This window comes from Podarcis melisellensis, assembly GCF_964234715.1.
Source record: "Podarcis melisellensis genome assembly, chromosome: 9".
In the NCBI taxonomy this organism is placed as follows: Eukaryota; Metazoa; Chordata; class Lepidosauria; order Squamata; family Lacertidae; genus Podarcis; species Podarcis melisellensis.
In genome coordinates this window covers 25,441,389-25,467,781 of record NC_138541.1, presented here as the reverse complement: position 1 = coordinate 25,467,781, position 26,393 = coordinate 25,441,389, and the positions used below count along the sequence as shown (strand labels likewise).

At 37.7% G+C, this 26,393-nt stretch overlaps 1 protein-coding gene across 7 annotated transcripts; it reads right to left on the bottom strand.

Moving 5' to 3' along the window:
- Positions 1–1,037: 1,037 nt before the first annotated feature.
- Positions 1,038–26,393, bottom strand: LARP7 (La ribonucleoprotein 7, transcriptional regulator). 7 transcript variants are annotated; one of them, XM_081926409.1, is made up of 13 exons: positions 26,254–26,393; positions 22,305–22,520; positions 21,714–21,814; positions 21,489–21,572; positions 19,244–19,408; positions 18,070–18,178; positions 16,718–17,086; positions 14,969–15,107; positions 10,539–10,708; positions 8,977–9,095; positions 6,418–6,577; positions 5,300–5,391; positions 1,038–1,435 (listed from the first exon to the last, which is right to left on the bottom strand). In XM_081926409.1, exons 2-13 carry the CDS (start codon positions 22,501–22,503, stop codon positions 1,355–1,357), a joined length of 1,788 nt encoding a protein of 595 aa, XP_081782535.1. In that variant the 5' UTR covers positions 22,504–22,520; positions 26,254–26,393; the 3' UTR covers positions 1,038–1,354. The 7 variants fall into 7 exon arrangements, with proteins under 7 accessions (XP_081782535.1, XP_081782534.1, XP_081782538.1 ...); XM_081926408.1 differs by lacking the exon at positions 26,254–26,393 and adding an exon at positions 25,752–25,933; XM_081926412.1 differs by lacking the exon at positions 26,254–26,393 and adding an exon at positions 25,752–25,933 and having other exon boundaries at positions 10,551–10,708.

The window sequence follows — 26,393 nt, the reverse complement described above, 5'->3', positions numbered from 1 at the left end:
TAAAACTTACTAAGAGTTTATGCTGCACCCCTCCCCTGCATTTGCCCCTATCCACATCAAACCTAAGTTAAAGAAAAATTAAAACCTAAGTTAAAGAAAAATTAAAACAGCAGTGGCTTGGAAAAGGAAACTGCATTGGCATTGTGTGCCACCTAAAAAAGGAATGTTTTCTACAAGCCTATAAATCGCAGGGCACCTTGGCAAAGCAACTCCTACATGTCTGCACTCAATTCTGTTCCTCCTACAGTACACCAGCAACTGTTGACTAACAAAGGAAAAAGTGAGAGAGCCAAGGGCTTGGGTGTGTGGGGTAGTTTAAAATAAAATAATTGCAACAGTGCCAGCTGTGCAGAGGAAGTTGTGTTTGTTTGTTTTTTAATTCAATGCATTAGACACCAGTCTCTGTTTCTAAATTGCCTTTTGGAGACCTCCTCCTCTTTTTCAGTTATAGTGTGTAATGGTAACTTTATGAGAATTGGCATCCATTTAGAACATTTGTATTAGTTTATTTTTACATTTCAATCAGTTCCTAAACAACTATTTGTACCCCATAATAAATTCTTTTGAGCAAAATCATAGAGATGATGCAGCCTATTTCCTGTGCTCCCATTTACACTAAAAAGTAAGAGCAAGAAAGGATTTAATAAAATGTTCTCAGAGTACAAGAGGCAAAGACATTGCTTTCATTTACAATGGTAAGATGTACCGGTAGATTAGCTCTCTCAGGTCTACAATAAGGATTCTTTGGGTCTGGGGAAAGAAGCCTCACCCATCTTAGGAAGCGTGCTACACAGCAAATTAATCTGTACAGGACTGTATAAATTCAGCAAATTAAGTTTAATATAAAATGGTCCCCATCAGTTTAAGTGTACAGTTCTATTTTTACATTAAGTTTCTTATTCTACTTTACTTCCACACCCACAACTTCAGATCTTTTTTCGCATTCTGCATAGGAGGGCTTGCAAAACTTGTTGCTAACAAAGAAATTACCTAATTTTGAAAGCAAGAGGCGGTCTCATTTCTACAAGTCATTAAGAAAGTGTCAGAACTCTCATCCTTTATTTCAACCATTCATACCAATTAATTATGAAGATTTAGCCTTTTTATTTGGATCATACTTACACCTCAGTTTTTAAAAATGCATTGTACAAAAAACCTGGGACAAATACATATAAAAGCTTGCTTAATACATTCTAAAACAAGGCCAAGTAGCAATTCAAATGACTGTATTAACAGGAATGCACAGTGTCTTTATTTGTGTCCCTTAATATTACGAAGCAAAAATATCATTTCTTCAGAAGAACAGTTTAATTTCTTTTCTAAACAGCAATTCATACAAGTAAATTAGATGAATTTAGTCGTCATCAGAGAAATGGATATGCTTGCTTATCTCTTGTGTCTTCGCTAGCCTCATTTTTTCAGCTTTTGCAATCAGCTGTAGAAGAAAAAAAGACCAAGAAGCATTTTCTAATTACACTGTATTGTCATTTTAATTTATCATGTGTCAGAGAAGATGAGGATTAACACTCAAACCAACATTTGCAACTATAACCTTCATAAAACAAATGTAGAACCCTGCTGATACTGGAAAAGACTGAGCAAATGTTAAGAAATTTTTAATTCCCTTTATTTCAATGGAAGACATTTAAATTGTTGAGAGCCATAGATCTTATCTTTGACAACACCATCCTCATTGTTCCTCTTCAGAATTGTAACATTTAATTAGCAAGGTACTTCTCTAATGCAAAAACACAGTGGGGCTAATTCAGCCATTAATCCTGTATCCTTAAAATATTTGCACTTTAAAAAAAAATACTTTGGTGGAAAATGTTAATTTGAATGTTTGAAATCCTACAGCATATCTTTAGAATGAAGACACAGATTCTAAAAACATCTTAATACAACCAATTGCAGCAGGTGAAGTAGAATGCAATGAAAGAACACTTTAAGGAAAAGCACCACTATTCTTAGAAAAACAAGATGACTGACATCCAATCTCTGAAGATGGTTTGGAAACTTCAACTGGTCCAAAATGTGGCATCCTGATGGGGATGAGGCAGGTAGCATTGGTGACACCATTGCTATGCAAGCTTTACTGATTACCAGTGCATTTTACTATCAGCCCCAGCCAGAACCACCACAGGTCAAAGATAATAGGAGTTGGAGTCCAATGGATGGAGGGCCACATGTTCCCCACCTATGGGCTATGCATACAAAGTTTACAATTTATGCCAATGTGAACCTGTGGTTTGAGTGTGCATTGATGTAAAATACAAGCAAAGAGGATGACTGATAAGCTTTGTGAACAACATATGAGATAAAGAAAGCACAGTAGGCCAAATCATGCCTCACACAGTTCTTCAACTAACAAGGGAGCAGTGTGTTTCGCTCACAGCTGGAATAAGGTCCAGGTAACATGGGGATTTAATATTTCCAAAAAGGGGTCCCAGCAATCCTGCATTGATAGCTGCACACACTTTTGGGGTGGGTGGTGCATTCCAGTGGTGGGTGAAGCCAAAGACAAAAGTGGATGGAGCAATATAGGAAACTGACATTTATACAGTTGGCTACATTTCCACCGCACAGAGTTTTCTATATCCTCTATTGCTCTTCACCCAAGCAAACCAAGGGAAGTTATCACCATTGCAATGACATTTGGAGTTCTGAGAAACAAGATTTTGCAGAGCACATTTCCATGGAAAAGTTCTCACATTTTTTCTTTTTTTGTATGATCTAGATAATATTTCTTCTAGTGCAAACTCTCAATATAAAGGATTTCATGGATGTACTGTAGGACCTAGACATGTTCAATGTACTTAAATGCAGCAGTGCAAGTTCTTGCCCATAATTAAATCAGTCCAAATTCTACCTTTATAAAGTTTGATTTTAGAAAAGGAGAACCCCACCATCCGACCCCAAAATCAATGTACAGCATGCAACACTGCTGTAAATCAAGTAAGGTTGTTTCAAGAGTTCTGTTAAATAGGCATATATTGGCAAGAAAAGGCTCAGGTTGGAAGAATAGGATTGATGCTCTTCAGAACCCTTCCAGTGCTACAGTAGCGCTAATGTCACATTAGGGAAGGAGTATCTAGAGAGGAGGAGCAACTCATGAAGTTCAAGAAACACTGAATTAAGGTTATTTAGCTTTTAAATATTCACCTGCTTTATTTATATTTGCATTACAGTGACCCAAAGTCCCAAGATCTGCTAGAACATTAATAATATAAATATACAAAATCAAACTCCTAAAAAGCTTCTCCAAATCTATCCAATACCAGCATTATTTATTAAATGTCCGCTATGTTAATATTTAAATGGTTGTTTATAAGCTATGAAACGGATGTTTCTTAGAGATGCAAGATGACAGAAGAGGGTGATAGGAAAATGGCAGCTAGCTGCTGCTACTGTTATCTGCAATTTAACAGTTTGTTTTGATAATACTGCTTGTGTAGATTAATCTGCAGTTCTTTGCTTAAGGAACTCTCAAGGATTCTGGTAGAAAGTACCAGGAGGTTAAGGCTATTCACAGTATTACATACTGGGACACATGAATGGTTAAAACTGTTACTTTACTTATGGAAAGAGGGTACAGATAAAATAATAATTTCTATTGTGTCTTAAAGTTATAGGGAGATATGGGTTCAGAAGGGATGTATGGATTTTGTACTGTTGCTTTCAAGATTATATTCAAATGCATAACAGAAACCCTGCTTTTAAATAAGTTATGAGATTTCTTTGGAAACTGTTCAACATTCTCAAATTATTGGAACTCCACCTTATTTTCCAACTGCCAAGCATGCATTTGCACTGAAATAAGGAACGACCCAGTAACTGGAGGCAGGCAAAACACTATTTCTCTTCTATACAAAATGTAGCAGACAGAAACAAAGGCTCCATTTCCTTGGGGTAAATCCAGGATTGGAGTTCATGAAAAGGAAGATGCTAATTTACAAGGCTTTACACCAACCATTAACACTCAAGTGGTTAATGGTTATGCAAAAAATTAATGGGTAATTAACACCACAACGTTTCAGAGAGAATTTTAGTTGCATATATTCAAAAAGGTTAAAGCAATGTGAAACAATAAGATTCAAGACTTATCAGATCACTGGGCTCTAATAATGTGTACAGTCTTAAATGTTCTGATTCTAGCTTTTAAATCTATAAAATATTCTTAACAGAAAATTGTTCTAGAAATTACTTTTTCATGAGTAAAATACATTAGTGATTTGTTAAAGAATCACGTGGATAAAAATTAGCAAGAAACAGTATCATTAGAAGTTTCTCTTTTAAAGAACTTGTTACTTGATTTAGACAACTCCTTAACATTTTATCAGTCTTGTGTTTAACTTCTTGTAAGCCCTGCAATAAAAGCTTTCCCAATATTTCTCCAATATTTGGGAGTCACTAAACTAATGGAGTCCTGCCAACCTAGCAGTTCGAAAGCACATCAAAGTGCAAACAGATAAATAGGTACCGCTCCGGCAGGAAGTTAAATGGCGTTTCCGTGCACTGCTCTGGTTCGCCAGAAGTGGCTTAGTCATGCTGGCCACATGATCCAGAAGCTGTACGCTGGCTCCCTCGGCCAGTAAAGTGACATGAGCCCCACAACCCCCGAGTCGTCTGCGACTGGACCTAATGGTCAGGGGTCCCTTTACCTTTAAACTAATGGAAGCTCATTAAGAGTAATTTAGTATCAAAGCCCAGAAATAGAAGAGCTACCTTAAGGTGTATGAATAAGAAAATGCTTGTTAACCTGATCTGATATAGTCTTCTGGAGTCAATGGAGTGATGTTTACAAGTAAAGTTTTTCACAGCTACACCACTAGCCTTTGTTGGAGATGAAAATGAACAGACATCATATGAAATACATGCAGCTTCCTTATACCAAGTGAGATCAATGGTCCATTTAGCTGAGTACTATCTATTCTCAGTGGCAAACGTTACTCAGTACCTTTATATTTTATGTTTAAGGCATTTTATACAGTTCTTAATATTTAGCTAAGTGCTTTCAGAAGTCATTTAACATGAGTCCTTACACAAGTTTACCGGATACTCTACCACTGAGCCCTTCCCCTTGAATATAATCAAGCCATTTTTTATTAAGTAAAACCATTTTTTCATCTAGTCCCATGCTCTCTATACAGACTGCCAGTAGCTTTCAAAGATCACAGCTCCATTTCTAGTTTCAAAAAACTGAATCCGAGACCTTATCCATATAAAACAAGTTAAGATTTATAAATCTGAGTTAAGATGCTTGCCCACAAAATCCAGAGTTCTGAATTGGTTATCTTACCTTCTCTGTACCCCGCTTTTTTTCTCTTGGTTGATTAAGTTTAGCCTGTCGGTCCACCAAGATCTTCTGCCAATATCGTTGTTCATGATCCCCTGAATACAAGAATTTTGTAACTGTGTTATATCTGTATGAAGGAAGATGTTATGTTTCCTTGGCTATATCAATACAACAACCTTTTTACAACTTTATAAAACACAATTGTTGCTAACAGTTTATTTCTTAAATGAAATACATGTTAGTGCAGGTGTAGGGAAGACTTTGGCCTTTTAGATGTTGCTGAACTACAACTCCCATCATCCCTAGTCATTAGCTATGCTTGATAGGACTGATGGAAGTTGTAGTTCAGCAACATCAGGCGGGCCAAAGGTTTTCCACACTTGCTTTAATGCTAAGAAAAAAGTTCTTGTGAAGATAAAAGATGCATAATTTTATGTCTCAGCTTTCTATCAACGAGAATTTTAAAATATATATTTTTAAAAAAATTTAAAAGGAAAAGAGACACCACCAGCGGAACTTTATGACATTCACTTCTTATAACATTCTCACTCCTTATAATCTGAACAGAGTAGAGGAGGATGCAGAATAAGGGAATCCATGTCCTGATGATGATATACCATATCCTGTTTAACACACACTGGCCTCAATCCAGCTGTTTGCAAACACAATAGTAGGTTTTTGTCCATTCTCACAGACTGAAAAGCTCCTTCAAGGACTGGGAGTTCATAAAATGTCTGTCCTGCTGAAGACAGAAAATGGTCTGACATGATGGGTGTGTGCTCGGTGGGCAAAGCCCAATCCATGTTTCCAGTCTTCAGTAGTAAAAAGGCAACAAAAAGGTGGTGTGTGTCCACCACCTCTGGAGAAGTAAAGTCATGATGTGATGAGTAACCTTAATGGGCTTTTTTACCAGATGGAAATCCATAATTTCTTACCCAGCCACTTATATAGGCAGAAAAACTTGGTTCCAAAATTGTATGGCCCTAGCTATAGTTAGAATACTTTTTTTTGGGGGGGGGGGGTGAATTCAGGATACAAATCACAATTTCAACAAATCTTGAAATAGTCATAAAACTGATGTGGCATATACAAACCCAGTGAATTTCAACAATAAATCTTACCTGAAAGGATCTCAAGTTTCCAATTGTGTTTCGTCTGTAGTTCTTTATGTGATTTTAATAAAGTTTGTGCATCTTCAGGAGTTTTAAGCCGCACATGACACTCTGTGTCACCTTCCAGCAGGTCAACATAAGCAACATTAGCTAATGCTGCTAACATATCCTGTGGCAACACAAGCAAGACAAGCCATTAGAATTAAGGCTTTTATCTACTTAAAGGTAAAGGGTAAAGGTACCCCTGCCCGTACGGGCCAGTCTTGACAGACTCTGGGGTTGTGCGCCCATCTCACTTAAGAGGCCAAGGGCCAGCGCTGTCCGAAGACACTTCCGGGTCACGTGGCCAGCGTGACATCGCTGCTCTGGCGAGCCAGAGCCGCACACGGAAACGCCATTTACCTTCCCGCTGGTAAGCGGTCCCTATTTATCTACTTGCACCCGGAGGTGCTTTCGAACTGCTAGGTTGGCAGGCGCTGGGACCGAGCAGCGGGAGCGCACCCCGCCGCAGGGATTCGAACCGCCGACCTTTCGATCGGCAAGTCCTAGGCGCTGAGGCTTTAACCCACAGCGCCACCTGCGTCTCCTTTTATCTACTTACCACGGTGCTTTTATGTACTTACCACGGTGGGGAGCAATTTTTCCTACATTTTCACAGGGCTCATATACCACACTCGTAAAGAAATACATCTCTACTATTAACTGTTTTCACTTATTATCACTGATGTGTCTCGACCAAAGAAATATATTTCCTAATGCACCTATCTGGAAGCACCATTCATGAGCCATGAAATGGAGGGTGGGTTGACAATTACACTTAACCACAGAATGGTGATTGCAAAAAAATGCAAAGAGAAAAGAGAAAAATCTGTCATGCTAGTGCCACATGATCTAGATATCTTCTACGAATCCAGCCCTAATACTCTACACACTCTGGTTTATAGCTCTGAACCTTTAAAGCATGCTATAATTCACCGATAGAAGTGGATACAATAAAGAGTATCCTCTTATCTCTAGCTATGACCATATTGCTGTCATGAGAAATCTCAGACAGACATTTAATATTTAGATGCCAATGTCAAGTTTGCCTTGCTAATAGCCAAGATGATAAACCTGAAGTTACAAAACAACAAGGTTAGGTTAGGGCTTTATCTTTCTCAAAGACGTATCTCAGTGCTGTCTCAGAGAAATCATTAAATCATAATAAAGCTTGACAATAATGAAAGCACTTCACATACATTATCTTGTTTCAAGCTATGCAACAATTATGTAAATATAGGTCAGTATTATCATTCTCATGCTGCAGACTACAGAATAAAGGGGTGAGACGGAGACTATGCTATTTGCTTTAAGCAATCTAATGAGTTCACAGCAGAGGAAATATCTGAACTGGAGACTTCTGCAGCTCAACTTTAAACTGCTGTTCCACACCAGCTGCCTATACTAGACTATAACAAGAAGCACTCACAAGTTTGTGAAGTTCATTACAAGTATGAACAAGGTCAATGTTTAAATTTTAAGGGGCAGAATTAAAATACTACTGTACACGCAACATGAAAGCCAGGATTGAATGTCAGTTTAAACAAGTTTTAAATAAATTGCTGTTTGTGTGTGCTTCACTCCTCCTCTGCTCCTTTCAATGCGCCGAGGAAGAAACTAACCAAAGACTGGCTTTATGATACCTGTGAACCGCACTTGTGGTTTGTTTCCCCATCAGCAAATCATAAAATCATAGCATCACAATTGTAGAGTTGGGAGGTACCATGAGAGTCATCTAGTTCAACCCCTGCAATGCAGGAATATTTTTTGCTCAATCTGGGGCTCAAACACACAACCCTGAGATTAAGAGTCTCATGCTATACTGACTGAACTATAGAGGCTTGGTGGGAAAGCCATACCAATAGAAACAACTTTTACAGATAAACTCTTTCCTCAACCAAAATAGTTTGAAATCTTTTTTGCTCTGATGTAGATTTTCTCAGCCTGGTTCTTCAATTAAACAATCCTTTAGCAAGTATTATAAGGCATGTGCACACCTAGCTGGCGATCAGAATTATGAACAAAGGAAACTGACTTATACAGAGGCATACCACTAGTATATCTAGCTCAGAACTGTCTGCACCAGGGGTAGTCAACTTTCCACATGTTGTTGGACTCTAGCTTAAGGTTACCAGATGTCCCCGTTTCCCAGGGACAGTCCGTGGATTTACAAATCAGCCTCCATACAAAATCCTATCGTTCCTACCGAAGTTTAAAAGTGTCCCCGGATTCACTGAAAAAAAATCTGGTAACCTTACTCTAGCTCCCATCAGTTCTAGCCAGCATGGCCAGTGGTCAGGGATTATGGGAGCTATAGGGCAGCAGCAACAGGTAACTGATTGGCAGCAGCTCTCCAGGGTTTCAGAAGGGGGTCTCATCCAGTTCTACCTGCACATATTGGAGATTGAACCTATGACCTTTTGCGTGCTAGGCAGATGCTGTGCAACTGAGTTACCTTGACCTTTTGAAAAGCTATTCCATATTCAAGAGATTTCAAAGCAAATTACCCTGAGGCTATAGAGGCATTACCTTGATGTGCTTCCTGCCTGGCAAGGGCTCAGCACTAATGATCTTCACTATTACGCCACCCTCAAACTGGGGGCCCATTGTGTGAACCTTTTCAACAGGAGCTGAACCATCCTGGGAAGCTGTTCATTTGAAAAGGAAGAGAGCATTCATCAAAATTTCACTTGTAACAATTTACCACTGGACAAATTCAAAATAGCACAATACCTCTCTTAGTATATTTTTTATATTGGGTATATTACTAGGAATATTTCTATAAGAAGCAAAGGCAGTCCAAGAGAAAAGAATGTGAGACAGATCTAAGTAGCAGTCAATTGTTATTTTCAGAACATATTTTTAAAAAATAAGTTATAGGTATAACATGATACCTGCAACATCTAGCAACAATTAATTTAAGCCTGCACTTTCTATTTGGAAACAGAGTCTAAACAAAACTCTAAACTAAACAACTTTTGGTTGTTTCCCCCTCTGTTCCTCATCCCCTCCTTTGTGAAATATTTAGGTGGATTAAAAGTTCTGGAAAAACTCATCAGCTATTTTCTGACATTTTTGATTGGTTCTAACGAAGCTGGATTTTGGAGAAACAGATAAGATTTTCTTAATAGTTTGACATATATAGATCACTGTTGGTGGCATCAAAATATGCCTCAACATGACAAGTAAAGGCCCTGCAGTTTAAGTTATAAGCATGAGCAGTATATCAATAGTACCATTAATTTCAGTTATCAGCACATACAAAGCCAAACAACTACTTTAAGGTTGTATATTCACAACCTGATTGTTGTGCTCTTGTGAAGTTAACACTCTCATCTTGTACTGCATATATGGCCAATGAACGTTAATTAAAACAATATAATTAACTTACTTTGCAAAGCAACATTAGGCAATCTTTCTGAATGGTAAGTGAATTTAGATAGATTTGATTCTTCTAAATCAGTGGGCAACGAATAAAGAAACTATTCACAAAGTTGGTACAGAAATGGGTTGTTACAGCGAAGCTTAGCAAAAATTTTATTTAGTTCTCAAATTTTTTGATAATTACAGTAATATTGACTACTTTGATTTCTTCAACAAAACCAGTGAGAAAAACTATGAGACCTCTGGCTTGTATCCAAAGTTGGCCCTACTTAGAGCAGACCCACTGAAATTAATGAAACCAAGTTAGTCATTTCAATGGGTATATACTGAGTGGTGCTGGACCCTAACTACAGTACAGCATACAGAAACCTAATGCCAGAAAATTCATTTACTGATATGCAACCTCTTGGTTCTAAAGCCCAAAGGTTGATCTTGGATGCTGAACACTAGTTTATTCTTCAGTTTTTGTAACATTTCACAAGTTCTCCTGTATACATACAAGTCAGTGCAACTGGTTAAAGAAAATCAATTTTGCATGATGTGACCTAGAGAAATTTTCAAGATCTGAAATTACACCCCCCCCAATCTCTTTTCTGTTTCCAGGAAAACACTACACACTTCTTAATATCCAAATATCCAATCACTAAACTACAATTAGCATGTCATTTCTTCTGTTAAGGATAAGCACAAGCTATGAAGAACCTCACAATTTTCTTTACATTTTCCATTTCTTGCTGCTGGCTGGTTAGGTATACAGGCATCTGTTTCCATTTCTCCAGCAGTCAATGTTTTTATTTGGGCCATTGCTTTTTTCAAAGAGGACATGCTGGCTTTCTGTAGTGCCAAGTATTCTTGCTTCAGCTGCATCCATTCATCTCTAGAGTGATTAGGATTAAAAAGTATGAAAAATACACAAGCTCAACACTCTATAAAGAAATCTAATTAAAATGATCAGAAACAAATCTATCTTCAAAAAAAGATAATTCAAAAAGTAAAAAGAGACTGGTGGATCATGCTTTTTAAAAACCACAATAACAAAACTCAGTTCAAATGCATACCACATATAAGGAAAGACACAGTCAAGAAGATACCACCATGGTTAACAAATGGAGTCAAGGACCTTATTAGAGGCAAAATGGAAGTAGTGCATTTCAGAAAAATGGAAGTAGTGCATAAATGAGAACAAAATGGAACAGAAATTGTGGCAAAATAAATGCAAGAAGGCAATAAGAGATGCAAAAAGAATCATCTGAGGAGCATATTAGAGAAGTATATAGCTAAAAACATTAAGAACAAAAAATAATAATTAAGAAGCAAAGCGGGAAAGCAGTAGGGGTTGGGGTGGACCTCTGAACTACAAGAGAGTCGAAACATGTACTAAAGGACAGAAATGAAATTGCATTTATCTTCATGTTGGAAAATGAAGAGCAGATCTCTGAACCTAAATTCCCCCCCCCCCCGAAAAGGAGTCTGAGTTAAATACTGGTGACAAGAGATGTATTTTGAGAAATAAAAAACAACAAATCTGAACATGAGTTACTGGGTAACACAAGTGGTGAGAGTGCTGTTGCACTCCTGTCAAAAGGACGTGAAAAGAGCCAAACTAGTCCAGCGTTCTGTTCTCACAGTGGTCCACCATATGCTTAGATAGAACATGGCATATGCTTAGATAGAACATAGCCTAGAAGCATGTGGGTTTACCATAGGCATCTGGTTCACCACTGTGAGAACCGGATGCTGGATGAGATGGGACTTTTGCCTGGCTCTTCTTAAGATTAGCAGCTACTAATAAATTTCCAGTGTGGATCCATTAGCAATTGATTCCTAAGTGTATTGCAAAGACTGCTAGGCTAGACCTTGGCCTAAACTTAGGTTCTTAAGCAACAGTACATACTCAGGATCAATACCCAGAGTTTAATTATGCATTAACTTTAAAAATCCTCAACATGCAATCTTACTTTGTACATTTCTACAGTAAAAGACATCAATGCATCACAGATTAACACCAAAAATGTAAAAGTAAAGCACAAAGACTGGTGAGTCTGCCTCTGCTAACCAGTTGACTATTTTTTAAAAAGTGAGAAAAACTAGCTAGAACGTTCCCAAATCTATGGAGACAGGAACATTCCTACTGTTCAAATGCAGCAGAGAGGAAAGCCCAGCATGGAACCAAATGATATATTTACATTCATTTAACATGGAGATGTTTCTGCAAACAGCTAGAGCCTTGCTGATAGAAACACAATGGGGATAGTGCAATTGAGAGAATGATTCATTGTTAACTTAATCTGTGCTATCAAATAAGCAGATACTTTTTTATTAAAAAAAAAGATGGTATCTTAGGGTAATAGTGAGAGAGGAAGAAAAACAAAGATTCTGTCCCACCCAGGAACATACATTCACTGAGAGAGGGCTTTAAATAACAAATGATCTACCTAATGACTCTGCGATAAAGGGTCAATGGTACCCTTTGTTAAAGTATGGAGTAAATAGAAGCTGGAGCAACACTTTATTAAAGGAAGCTGAAAAGGAAAAGAACACCAAAGCGAATGAACAAGGTAAGTAAGCAAAATGGAAAGTAAGGTAATGTTTCTTTTAAAACTAAATTATTTGCTATATTTAATGCTTTGGATAGCAAAAGGTGCTGCTTTATGTGGAACCCTTCTACTTTAACATGGAGGTGCTTTCTGTGTGTACATAAAAAGGTAAGTGCTTCCATGTTTTGGCAGAGGTGAGTCCAACTCCACCATGAGTTGTTTGTAACTTGAGTGTTCTTGTATTGCTCAATTCAACATCATGGAAAGAACCACTGCCAGACATTTGTTTACTTGACTGCAACATTTGTTATAGTCTAATCCATGTTCCAGTAAGGTGTGCAGAATCTCTGTAACAGGATATTGTAGAGAAAACTTGCTTTACCTGCCCTGTTTCAAGATGCTCTCTGCTTTTGTAGAAAAGCATGTTTTGCTAGGAAAGTGAAGTGTGTGATTTATTAAACACATGCACACTTACTTGGAAGCAAATCTCATTTATCTCAGTGGGTCGAACTTCCAAGCAAATGTAGTTAGAACTGCAGCCTGAAGCAGGCAATAAACTACACAGTATGTAGTCCGTGAGTGAGGAAGGTTCTAACAAGAATTCTGTAATTGTGTTGGTAAGCTTTTGTTTGTTCAAAAAAGTCACATCTGACAGTGATTCAGTCAGTGTGCTAAAAGAACTGTACTGAATTTAAAACTAAGTAATTGTGAATTGTTTGCTTTGGCTTTTTATGTATAGTCTTTATAATTTTGATAATTTTATAACTTATTTTGTGTTTTAAGATTGTTGAACAATGCTCTTGAGCTCTATGGCAGGAAAGTGTTTATGAATATAATTTAAAAATAATGCCGCTTGGTTTATTTTTTTAAAGCAATGACTTCTATCTTTTTCTTTCACAGGAAAAATTCTCACCTAATATAAGGGACTAACCACTACTTTAATGTGGAAGTACTTGTTTTATTCCTTTAAAAAAGTGCTTTCATATTTTAGTGATGGCAAATCCTATTTAATCATCTTACTCAACATTACTCAATTATTTAATCACCTTACTCAACATTACTCAATTATTTACTAGCAAAAAATCCAAAAATATGGAATTACATTTATTGCATGTTGAACTTCTTCAAACAGGGTTACGAGTTCAAGCATCCTCCTGAAGGATTTTCTGCACTTTAACATGGAGGTACTTGCTGGCTATTTTTAAAGTGAGTGCTTCTATGTTTTAGTACTGCAGGATTCCACAATCAGAAAATATATTATTTTCCCTCTAGTGAAAATAAGTTATAGGGATTTACTGGCAAGACTTCAAACAGTAAGTCATTTCACTGTCATTAATGTCAACAGGTCTATTGGTCAAAAGGAAAAAGTAGGTCTTTTCTATGTGTGATGTGTTCATTGCTGTAACCCTTTACCGTTGCTGACATGCAACTCTGTTGTGTGAAATCTGGAATTGCACTTTAGCAATGGTGATGGATTATGTATTAATGCATATAAGAGTTAATACAGATGTGGCCATTGCTCCTATGAAGCTTTGGTATGAATTGTGACAATAAAGAAGTATTTACTTTTGATATCGACTTCATTCACCTATATTTTACTCTTTTTAAAAATGTGCTTTTGCAACATGTATAATAAGAATGACTGCTCTAAAACTGCATAATAAAACTAGTTTCTATCAACTTCTGAAGAATCATAACCCGGCCAAAGCTTAGAACATTGGCATCTCTTTGATTTCAACAGGAACAAATTATCATATTTAATTTGTATTTCTGTATAACTGTTGAACTGGCTGAATGTGCCTGAGAATTTTTCATCTCAATTGGATACAGCTATTTTAAAAAGGTGTTGCACAAAATGAAGAAAACATTCAAATTCTTCCATCTATGTTCAGAACGTTTTAAAACATCTTTCACTGCCTCACAAACTGTTTTAAAATCTCTACTGGAACAAACTTTGAAGTAATGGCCATCTAATCTTTTAGGCTCAATCCTTTGCTCAAAATGATTTCTTTGAAATTGTTAGCAAAGGATCTGGTGTACCTCTTGCACCCTCCATTTGATAGTATATATGTAAGAGCCACTCACAGGTACACAGATTTTAAAGAAGGCGAATGACAAAGTAAGCATTTCAAAAGGATAAAAAGGTTCAATAAACTTGTTTTAAAACATGAAATTCTTTTTTTAAAGAGAACAAACCATTTCATCTATCCACAATGCAATGCAAACATCAATTTCACAGTGATATAATAGGTAAAATTGATTTGTTTTACAAATGTAAAACAAGTTGCATCAGCAGAGGAGTTTTTATTTACCGTAACAGGCTAGTTTGTGTGCTTCAATATGACAAAATATAAGCTGCGGCAGCAACACTCCTGAACTGAAACAAGTTGACTGGAAACACATAAGCAGCACTATTGACAGGTCAAAATTTGGTAATCTTTTTTCTCATGGGTGGTTAGTACCTAAGAACTCTAAAACACAGTTCTTGTGTAGACTACTTCATATCTGGGAAGTAGCCAAACAGCAGCTACTGGATCACAAGCAGCCCAACACTGTATTTTACTGTCAATACAGTAAGACTCAAAAATGCTTTAACATACTTTGAAAGGACTCTCAGTGGGATGACCTCTTCTCCCATCTTGTGTCTCTCTTTATGTTTCTTTTTATGTTTCCTTTTAGATTTTGAAAGAGATGTATCTTTCTTAGCACCAACCTCTCTCTCCTCTTCAGTGGAAATTTCTAAGTGGAAAAGCAAAAAGAAATAGCTAACAAGCAAAGAACAGCTAGTTATAAATACTTTAGTGCCTTTCCTCCAAGGGTTTGATTCTGGGTCACTTTAGCAAACAGTCTAGCAAACTGACTACTATACTATACTGACTCTACTTTGAACTGAAGAAATAAGTTCATAGAATAACCGAGTTGGAAAGGGACCCCATGTCATCTAGTCTAACTCCGAAGGAATCTCTGAAAAATTACCCCCAAACTTCTGTTTAAATACCTCCAATGGAGGAGAGGCTACTACCTTCTGAGGTAGTCCATTGCACTTAACAACTCTTAACAGCTCTTAAGTGACAGAAAGTTTCCCCCAATGTTTACTGGGAATCTTCTTTCTTGTAATTTGAAGCCATTGATTTTGCTCCACCCCCTGGAGCAGGAGAAAACAAGTTTGGTCCATCTTCTACATGACAGCCCTTCAGATATTTGAAGATGGTTACCTCTATCTTCTCTTCTCTAGACTAAGCATACCCAATTCTCTCACCCCATTCCCCAAATGGCTTAATTTCCAGGCACCTTTATCTTGGTTGCCTTCCTACAATACTGTGTATATGTTTCAATATTACTTTACAGCATTATTAAATTTCTATCCCATCTTTCCTCCCAAAGGAGCCTAGGGCAACAAGCAAAATAAATAAAAAATATAGGATTTTGTTTTTCTCTCACACCTAAAACAGGCATATCTTCACAGCTAATAATTTCAAGGGTTTCAGGAACAGTGCATTTCAGCCATTAAATGCCTGGGTAAACCAGAATGTTTTTAAATTCTTCATAAATTTTAGAAGACAAGTACCTCACCAGGAAAAGCACCACTACTCCTACCAAGAAGTACCTTCATATATTTATGAAAATATTTGTATTGTATTCATAAAAATATCAATTAAATTGACAACATCTACACGTGTATACAATAAAAACCATGTAAAGCATCAACATCAACAAAGTATCACCCAATGGCAGCCCTACCAGCAGAGTCTTGTCTGCCACTCATAGGGTTCCAGATGGCCAAAATTGGGAGACACTTCTTTATAGACTTTTTGTAGGCATCTTCTATATGCCTACATGTCTACCACAATTTCCATTTGAGGTAGAAACACAGAAGCAACAGCATTTCTCTAGCTGTTCTCTCCATAGTTCATGGAATATTATGGTTTTTTGTATAAACCGCTTAGAGGTTTATTACAATCATGGCATATATAAGTTGCAAAATACAAATAAAACAAATCATAGATGTTCAAGCTGGTCTTGCATCTTAAGTAGTAATAAATCCTCGTTCACCCCACTTTAGCTTTTAATACATGGCTAACAATGGCAGGTAAGCAACAATGTCCAACTTTTACAACGCCCTTATTTTCATCTAATCTGACCACTTGAATAAGCATCTTTTTACTTGTCTGCTACTTATCCAAATATAGTTCTGCTTTTAAAATTAATTATTTCCTGGTGTCTGAATTTACTCTCTCCTCAGGTTTTAAACTCAATTACATTTACACCACCAAGCTTATATTACCCAAAATCTCTGTACTTGGTCAGATATTTCAGTGAAATTTAAAAATAGATTATCTGCCTCTTACCTTTGGGATCCTCTGGTCCCTCTGTAGATTCCTCTTTTGTAGAATGAACATCTTTCGGAAATGTTTTCTTCACCTTTACAACAGACACCTCTCCATCCCCAGAGTGGCATCGTTTCCGCTTTCCTGGTCTGCTTTCTCCTGAACCTGAGCTTTCCATTCTATCAAACTTCCTTTTCTCTTTCTTTGAATACGGCCGTTGGACTTCTGATGCTTCCATTTCAGAGCTCTCAGACGTTGTCCTGTGTCTCTTTGACCTACTTGTGTGTTCTGTAGTAATGCCCACATTTAATTCTTTTGCTTCTGCAGTTGGTTGCTGGCTACTCTCCTTCTTTGTTTTGGACTTTTTCTTCTTTTTCTTCTTCTTTTCTTCTATATAAAGTGAATAATATCTGTCTTGACATTCTGTATTTCAATTATTACAAGTTTATCCCACTTTGCTTCCAGGGAACTCAGCATAGTATAGAGGACTACCTTTTATTTTCTGTCCCACAACATTTTAGCCTCACCCTGTGAGTTCTGTTAGGCAGAAAGATTGACTGGCCTAAATAACCCAAAATATCACAAGGTATATCACGCTTATTTAACTCCAGGAGTCAGCACAATCCCAGTTTAGCAAAATCAGAGTTTGAGACTAAGTATCATGGTTTTTGTTTTAGAAGGAGTGCTGAACAAGAACAACTAAATAAAATAACATATTTTCATGAAAGACCTAATACTATAAACCCACAAAGAAAGGGTCTGGTAACATCTTAAATAACTACATAACCACTTCATGCATTTGATGAAGTGGGCTGTAGCCCATGAAAGCTTATGTCATTATAACTTTGTTGGTTTTGCTACAATTGACTAAGATGGCTTCACCTATTTACCCTGAATATTTTCATGGCTGTAATCCAGAAATCATCCAAATCAGCCTAGCTGTATTTAATTTTTAGTTCACTAGTTTCAATGGGATTAAGCAGGTTTAACTATCCTCTACCAATCCACTATTGATATTCAATGGGCCCCCTTTAAAGACTTAAGTAAAAGTTACAATACCTTTCAAAATGAATCCATTTGAACAGAAAAAATTATTTATATTGATAACTGGAAAGTAGTGTAAAACAAAAAGGAGTGGAGCATGGGCGTAGCCGGGGGGGCAGGGAGGGGCAGCTGCCCCCCATCAATAAAAATCAATATAAATACATAGCTGAGGTTCCCCACCTCCCGCCGCAACAAAAGGCCTGCTCCCCTTTACAAAAATCCTGGCTATGCCCATGGATTGGAATACATTGGGCCATACAATGTTAACAGAAGATAAAGTAAAATATAGACTTGATGGACAAAAATAAAGCTATCACCTTTCTACTCACCAACTACATTGGAATCACTTGATGGTAATGCAGGAACGACCTTGTTTTTAACTGTTTTGGGAAACATCCCGGGCTTTCTTGGTGCATCTTCTGGAGGATTATTCAAGTACTTAAATTCAAAAGATTGAGAATGTAAGTTAACTGCTAATAGTTATTTTTCCACAGACGCCCCTCTATATACCTTTGTATCTATAATTTGTTGCATGAAAGATATGAATTGGTTACTTTTGGTTGAAAGAAGATCATGAAGAGATGCAGGGAAGTAGCTCAGTCACTAGAGCACGAGACTCTTAATCTGCGGGTTGTTGGTTTGAGCCCCACATCTGGCCGAAAGATTCTTGCATTGCAGGGGGTTGGACTAGAAGATCCTTGTGATCCCTTCCAACTCTACTATGATTCTAAGTTGTGGGTTTAAGCTGATTTATATTTAAATACCCACTTTCTGGCACAGATATGTACTGAATTAAAGAATAAATATGAAGGGCAATTTATGCAGGAAGTGCTTACTGCCATGAAAGTATGCATAGGACTTTAACCTAAGATACAAGTATATTCTATGTACTGCTCTTTGTCAACTATTAGCATGGTGAAGTTTAGCATTTCAAAAGATTCAGGATGTAAACTTCCCAACACTAAATGTGTCGTATAGCCCACTAAATTTGGTGGGACTTAGCTTTGAGTATATATGGATAGGGTTGGACAGAAAGTTAATTTTAGCAATGAATTTTGCATGCTGGCCTTATAGTAAAATGAAGGGGACAGAATATAGTTGCCAGTGGAAAGGAACCAGAAACTATGTAATACAAGAAAACATAATCTGCCTGATGAAGTATAAATTAGTATTTTAAGAAGTTTACATTCTTTGCCAGGACATTTTAAGTCCACCGCCAGGGTAAGAAACTTGCTGTTTTTGTTAATTTCACTAATTAAAGATAAGACACATTAATATATACGTCTTTGTAAAGTTTTCAGAAATTACAGATGAGTTCAGATAATTTTGTATTTCTAAATTCTCCGTGTAGAGAGCCCGTAACATATTCTCTGAAGTTAAATAGCTATAACCACACAAGGAGTTAAAAAGTAAAATATAGGAATACAGAAGTTGAAACTGTATATAGACATGAAGCTAAATAGTAACACAGCAAACCATTATTTCAAGTTGTTCACAACTGACCTCAATTGCCTTTTCTGCCTGTTCCTTTGTTTCAAATTCAACAAAGGCAAATCCCTTTGGGTCTCCGGTAGTCTTATAGCGAGGGATACTGATATAAACTACGTTGCCACATTTCCCAAATACCCTTTCAATCCAACTATGATTGACATTTTTCGGAAGTAATTCCTACAGCAAAAGCGAAAAGCAAATTATGGGTATATATATTCATGCTACTGAACGTAATAAAAGAACCATTATTTTAACTGTATGCATTAATGTCCGATTAACACAATTTGAGTGAACCATGAAAGAACTTTGGGAGGTAATTCATTCCAGTCCTGTTCAGAGTAGACACACTGAAGTTAATAAACATGACTATTTTCATAGGCCCATTTTAGGTTGCTAAGGCTGTCTTTTTTATTGTAAAGAGTAGTTAAGACTCTGACATTTGGAGAGCAGCACTCACAGGAAAGACAGGCTCTCTTCACATGTCAGCTAACATTGCAGGTCCCCATCCTTATGATGCACAATTATCAAACTATTATTATATGTAGAAGGGGGTGAACTGAGAAAGAGCTACAAACAACAAAAGTGAATTATCATTGCTCAAAGCTCCTTCTAGGAAATAAGGTTATGAAAATTATAAGTACCTGCATAAAAGTTTAAATTAAGCCTTAGAAACCCACATGCAACAACATGATAGGCAGCACACAGATTGGTTCCATCCAAAAGACCTTGTCCTATATACCAGGATTAAAGAAACATGTTCAAGGCTTTTAACACTATGCATTCTTCATAGCTGCAGATCAAAAGAAGTAATTTAACATAATGGATTTTGCATGGTTTCACATTACTATATGCTTAACATCAAAATGGAAAAAGACTACAGGTTGCATTATTTTGGGGGTAATTGATTCTACAGAATTTTTTTTTAGTGGCTGTGTTTTTCATAAGCTATTTTGCTTCCATAATTTTTTTAATTGGACACTAAATAAATGGATATCCACAAATCAAATTAGTTTCCAAGAAAACCATGTTGTAATTGAATCTTAAGAAAAGAATAATTCTTTGATTAGCAGACTTGTATATGACTTTTCTTTTGTATGTGTAATACAGAAAAGTCTCAAAAAAAGGTTGCAGTGGTCAGGAAGAGGTGATTCTCAGCTGCATAGTGCTTTGAAGGTTAAAAGCAACTGACAGCCAGTGAAGTAGGACAACCATGTTATATCTTCACACCTTACAGTGGTGCCCCGCAAGACAAACGCCTCGCAAGACGGAAAACCCGCTAGACGAAAGGGTTTTCCGTTTTGGAGGCACTTCGCAAAACTAATTTCCCTATGGGGTTGCTTCGCAAGACGAAAAAATCCCCCCCCCTTTTCCTAAGCCGCTTAACAGCTGATCCACTGATAAGCCGCTTAACAGCTGATCGCTAGAAGACGCTAGACCTCTGTAGTGCTAATCCGCTAAGCTGTCAATGGGCTTGCTTCGCAAGACGAAAAAACTGCTAGACGAAGAGAATCGCGGAACGGATTCCACTGTACTGTTCTTCTTAGCTATCAGCTGGTATATTCTGAACAAACTGATAGTCTTCAAAAGCGGTCCCATATACAACATAATGCAGTAATCCAATCTACATGTTACTATAGTGCACATAACTGAACAAAGGTATCCTGGTCCAAAATAAGCTTGCAGCTTGGCCAAGACAAGCTAGGTCCAATTTTGACCTGGACACACCACACACTATGCACTAGAGCTGAATGACCGCAACAGAGAACTAGCTCTACTCATGGAGGCTTCTCATGCAATTTAAACTGTGCTGGAGAAGGTGAGCCAACACCTTGTTCTCGCCCTCACATGAGAAATGTAAAGGGGCGCACACATCTGCATAGAGCTTTAAACATTATTTTTTTAAAAAAAAATCCAGCAACCTGTTTCAGTGTAAGAGTTACCTCATTTGCATGGACTCTTATTCATTTGATAGGTGAAAATAGATTTTTATGCACCAAGACCTGTTCCTCCCCCCAACAAAATAAGTTGGGCAAACCATGTACATAAAAGCTGAATGCACCAACTGGCAGAAACAAGGAGCTTTGGATCAAAACTACAGAAGAGTCAAAACTACAAAAGTATCAAAAACCGTGACAAACAATTGATGATATTTCATTAGCCTCTGCTAAGGAGAAACTGCAGAGAAAACGCTAAATGAAAAACGTGAAGTTCAATTTAGACAAACAAGAGAGTTCATAATTATTTAGATATATCTTACCACATATACTGTACGACTATCCACATCTTTAGGCTGCTCACCCAGCGGCTGCCGTCTTCTGATTCTAATTCCTTCTAAATCTAACTACAAGACACAAACCAATTGGGAAAGTCAGTTCCTCCTAAATCCAACTATAAGAAACAAAGCAATTAGGGAACTCTTTCCCTCAATATTTGTTTGCACTCAGACTGACACAAAAACCAAAAGACAAGGTTTTATACTCACCTCTACCACAGATGAACTTTTAACTGCACGTGCTATCAATTTTCTGTCAGTGGTTAGCTTTTTCATTTTGTTAAAAGAAACCAGAAGTGATATGTCAACATCTAGAAATAAACACATTGCAATTAGAATCATAAGAACTGTAGATTTGGAAAGGACACCAAGGATCATCTAGTCCAACCTTCTGCAATGCAGGAATAAGGTAGGACATCCTGCATCTGATATCCCACCCTCTACTGTGATATGTAACCCTCTCCATCCCCACATGACTTCCGCTGCTTCCTTGTACTTGACATTTTCTACTATATGATACTTTTCAATGCTCGTTTCCACAAACTTACAGATAATGATAGTGGGAGTAGTCACCAAAATCCCTTTAAGAACCCACAGCAGAATATTTATTGCACACTGGTTCTCTGAAGCACTTCTATAGATGCACATAGAAACATTTGACAAAATTAAAGCAAAGTCTGCATAATAAATAGTGTAGACAATTTTGGTTCTCAGCAGCAAGAAGCATATAAACCAAAAAAGATTCTCTTCCCAGGTGTTACATGATAGCAAGGTGTTTTATTTCTAAATTAATTAACTCACAACCATCTCTTGATTTTTCTATTTGTTCTCGAAGAAATCTGTCCTTGTGAAGATTGACATCACCAAACCAGAAGTCTACTTGCTTTGCTATATCTGAAAGCACCTGTTTAACTCTAGACCTTTTCTTTTTTTCACGTTCCTTTCTTTGTTCAGTGGTTTCTTTTTCCATGGCTTTACTTCTTACAGTTTCAGTTTCCATTTCTGTCACCCTTTCACCTGAAAATGAACATGAAATTATTATTATTTCTAGTCATGGGATTATACTGTGATCCTTTGAACCTTTATAACATTAAGCTCTGTAAAACAATGTTAAATGGGAAAGTTTTATAGAATTCTTACCCTGCTTTCCTCATACAACAAATGTGAAGTATGTGAATGCATTACTGTACTCTTTTTATTGAATCAGAAGCTTAGTAGAAACATTTTCTCCTCTACTTAGAAGGTGGTACTCTAAACACACAGGGAACTAGACAATCCACCAAAGCGGTTTTAAACTGTTCTTGTGTTATTATGTTATGTCTTAATGTTGCTGTAACCTGCCCTGGGACCTTACCATAAAGGGAAGAAAATAAATAAATGTTAACCATTTCTCATTCAATAATTCTTTAAAGCTTTATTTTTAATTTTAAAATTTCTTAATTTTGTTTACAAATGCAACCCTTGCACAGAAACATCAGTAGTATTGGTTGCTTCCATATTATGACCCTTTTGCACCACTGAGGCACTGCTTTCTGAAATCAGCTTAAAGCAAAATTAATAGCAGTGGTCAAGATAGCACTTAATAATATAAAGATCCTTCTAATGGTTACTCAGGTCAGTTCCACTCAAAAAAGGTTCTCTGCAAGTTTTGTCATAGGAGAGAGAAAAAGAGAAATTAAAGACCTCCATCACAAGAGCTGACTTTAAAAAGTATTGTACAGTACAATCTGATATATGTCTATTCAGAAGAAAGCTTCATTCATCATTTTAAGGCAATTGAGTATGTGATTGCAGCTATAAGAGAGGCTATTCAAAGAGAAGTAACAGGCTGTTCATCAAGTAGAGGAGAAAAAAATTGCGCTCTGCTTCTTATGTGCACAATGTCTTAACAAAAATACAACAGCTATAATAGCTACTTCATGCAATAATCATTCTGACAAAAGCCCCTGCATCTTAAAATGCAGCAATATCTTGATGAGAGACCCTACAGACTACAACATGAGTACTTCTACATGGAAGAGGAGTGAAGCTCTTTTTCTGCTAAGAGCTGACTATTCAAGATGATTAAGGTCAACATGTTTCCAATTATAGTTTCCAGTGATAAATGAGATCACACTGTGTTTACTAGGGCAGAAATGCAACATAGGGACAACTCTCCCACTAAGATCTTTGGCTTACCAAAATGTCAGTACTGGATTTAACCACATAATGAACATAGGAAATTTATTCTAAAAACAGAAGGTACTGACCACCATACATAGGGCTAATTCAAACTTAATCACAGATGTGTAAGAACCACAATATAGGCAACATCTACATGTCATATTTCTTGGAAACTATAATACTGCAATACTGGAAACTGCTCTCTTGCAGTTATGAAAGCTTTAATAAACGATTATGACAAATTCATAGGTTAATCTATTCATGTCTGAAAGTAGGATGCAGCTTTTATGTTAGACAAAGTATTCTTTGATAATAAATTGCTGGATACAATAAGTCAGGATATGTGCATTGCTATCATGCCTTGTTTGTGAGTGTCTAAAGATATTTGGATGGTGATTTCTGGATAAAGAATGCTGACAACAAATCAGACCTTGGAATGATTCACCAAGGCAATTTCCTATTGTTGAGCAAGTAATTAAGGCAAAAGGCCACTGCACAATTAGTAGTCTAGCTTCAAAGAGAATCATTAAAGCAGCTATGCAAATAGATGTCAATTTTACAGTTTGTATTCTTTTTCTAACCTCTGCCCCAAGAGCACTTAGGTTCAATTCAGACGCACCATCCAACCATGATTTATCATTTGGCCTTGCACATACCTTCAGTCCTCTTAAGAGCAGTTTCCCTCCTTCACTTACTGGTACTATTCACTAACCATCGTTTTCTGTGACATCCAAATGGGTGAAGACAGTTTTACTGCATTAGAAAAACACTTCCATCTTTCCAGGATACTATCAATTTGCTCACAATATTTCATCCACATAAACATTGGTTAGCAATCATCCTTCTTGAAGTGAACCTGAGATCTTATGTTGTGTGCTCTGAATTACAGCCTTACTGTGGAACTTGGGAATGCTTCTAGGCCAGTCAATTATACTGATTCTGATACAAACTGTCCAACTGATGACCTACTGTCATACTGTAACAGGCAAGTGTTGTTTCTTATGCACATTTCCCAACATATCTCCTCCTTGAGATACACACCAGGTTGAAGAGAGTTCCTCATACCCCAAAATGATTAAATGTAGTGCTTATTCTGGTTTCAGTGGAATAATTCTAATCTTTGTTAGTAGCTTCCTCACCTAGATCTCACAGTTTATTTGTGTACCACATAAGCACAATTAGTCTTGCTCAGACATGTTCTCTCTCGCCACCCCCACCCATTTCAAAAGTACATTTTTTTTCAATACTCCACAAAACAGAAAAATACAAAAGTAGTTATCCAACCCCCACATCCACATTGCCACACGCCAGGTAGGACACTGGTGGGCAGTTAAATCAGCTTTGGTTTCAATTTTCCCTGCCTTCGGATTGCACTTCTAATGGGTAACAAGAAATGCTACAAACCCCACGCACATTTACTCAGGAGTTAAGCCGCACAGGACAGAGGAGCATTTATTTCTGAGCAAACATGCGTACGGCTGTGTTATACATGATTTATTTTTTTTCGGGGGGGGGGGCTCTCCGGATGTAGAAACGTTGAGACTGCTGTTTCCCAGTGAGCCAGATGATATTAAAAGCATCTGATTTAGGCTGGGCAGTCAGGTTCAGATTCCCACTCACTGGATAATCTTAAAAATCTTACTAGCCGAGAGTCTACCTCACAGGGTTGTTTGTGAGGACAAAACAATGGCTGTACCATATACCGTACACCCGAGCTCCTTGGAGAAAAAGCAGAATATAGTTAACAGCTCTTGAATCAGTATTGTACTGTATTAGCATATTGTATATCATTAACTCTGCGCTTCACAAGGCGAGAGAAGGGCGACGAGGCGACCAGCAAAGCACCTGAGTGACGCGCCCGCCTCGCGTCTCCTCAGCTTTAAGAACGACCGCGAGACACATTCCCGCCGCCCCGCCCGTGACGCAGCACTCGCTGAAAGTTATTCCTCAGAGCGGCACAGCCAAGGCAAGCGCATGCGCGGACGTCACTGCAACGACCCGAGTCCTTTTAAGACGAGGAAGAACGGTTCACGCGACTCCAGTTTTAACCCGCCTCTTTAGCGCTCAACCCGCTTCGGGACTGACCTGATACCCCGAGACAGGGTGAAAGATGCGGGTCAACGTCACGCACACGAGGAATAAATACCCCTTCTAAGGCCTGGAAGAGCGACGCTCCTGTATCTTACACCCCCCCCTCCTCTGTCACGCTGTACTGTTAAATTCTCGCGCGATGCGCGGCCGACCTCGGCCTTCTCCGGCCCTATTGGTTACCAGGAGCTCGCTTCTGCGCAGGCGCGCGCGATACTTGCACATAGAGATAAGAAGTGTAGACTGACACCAAGCCTCCAAGAAATAAAAAATTAAAAAAGGAGGTCCTTTACGTTTCCCTTTGGGAGCAAAAGTAGTACTGTTCTGTCCATAGGCATCTCCATAGTAACTACCCTATACAATTCCAATACAAATTACAGCGCAAAACCTTTCATGGAGACCATTTGGTTTTACGTTCAGAATGCGGCAGACTGAATGCTGTTTTTGTCTCGCCGCATAATCCTACACAAATTCATATTAGAGCGACGACGCTCAATACCTTCCTAGAAGTGGAAGTGCTCAGAGGTACTCCTCCCGACAGCCACAATCCTATGCACGTTTTACTCAGAAGCAAGCTCCTCTCAGTTCAGCGGGGCTCCTCCCACAGTTTAAAACCTCACTTTGCCGCGTGGATCTATC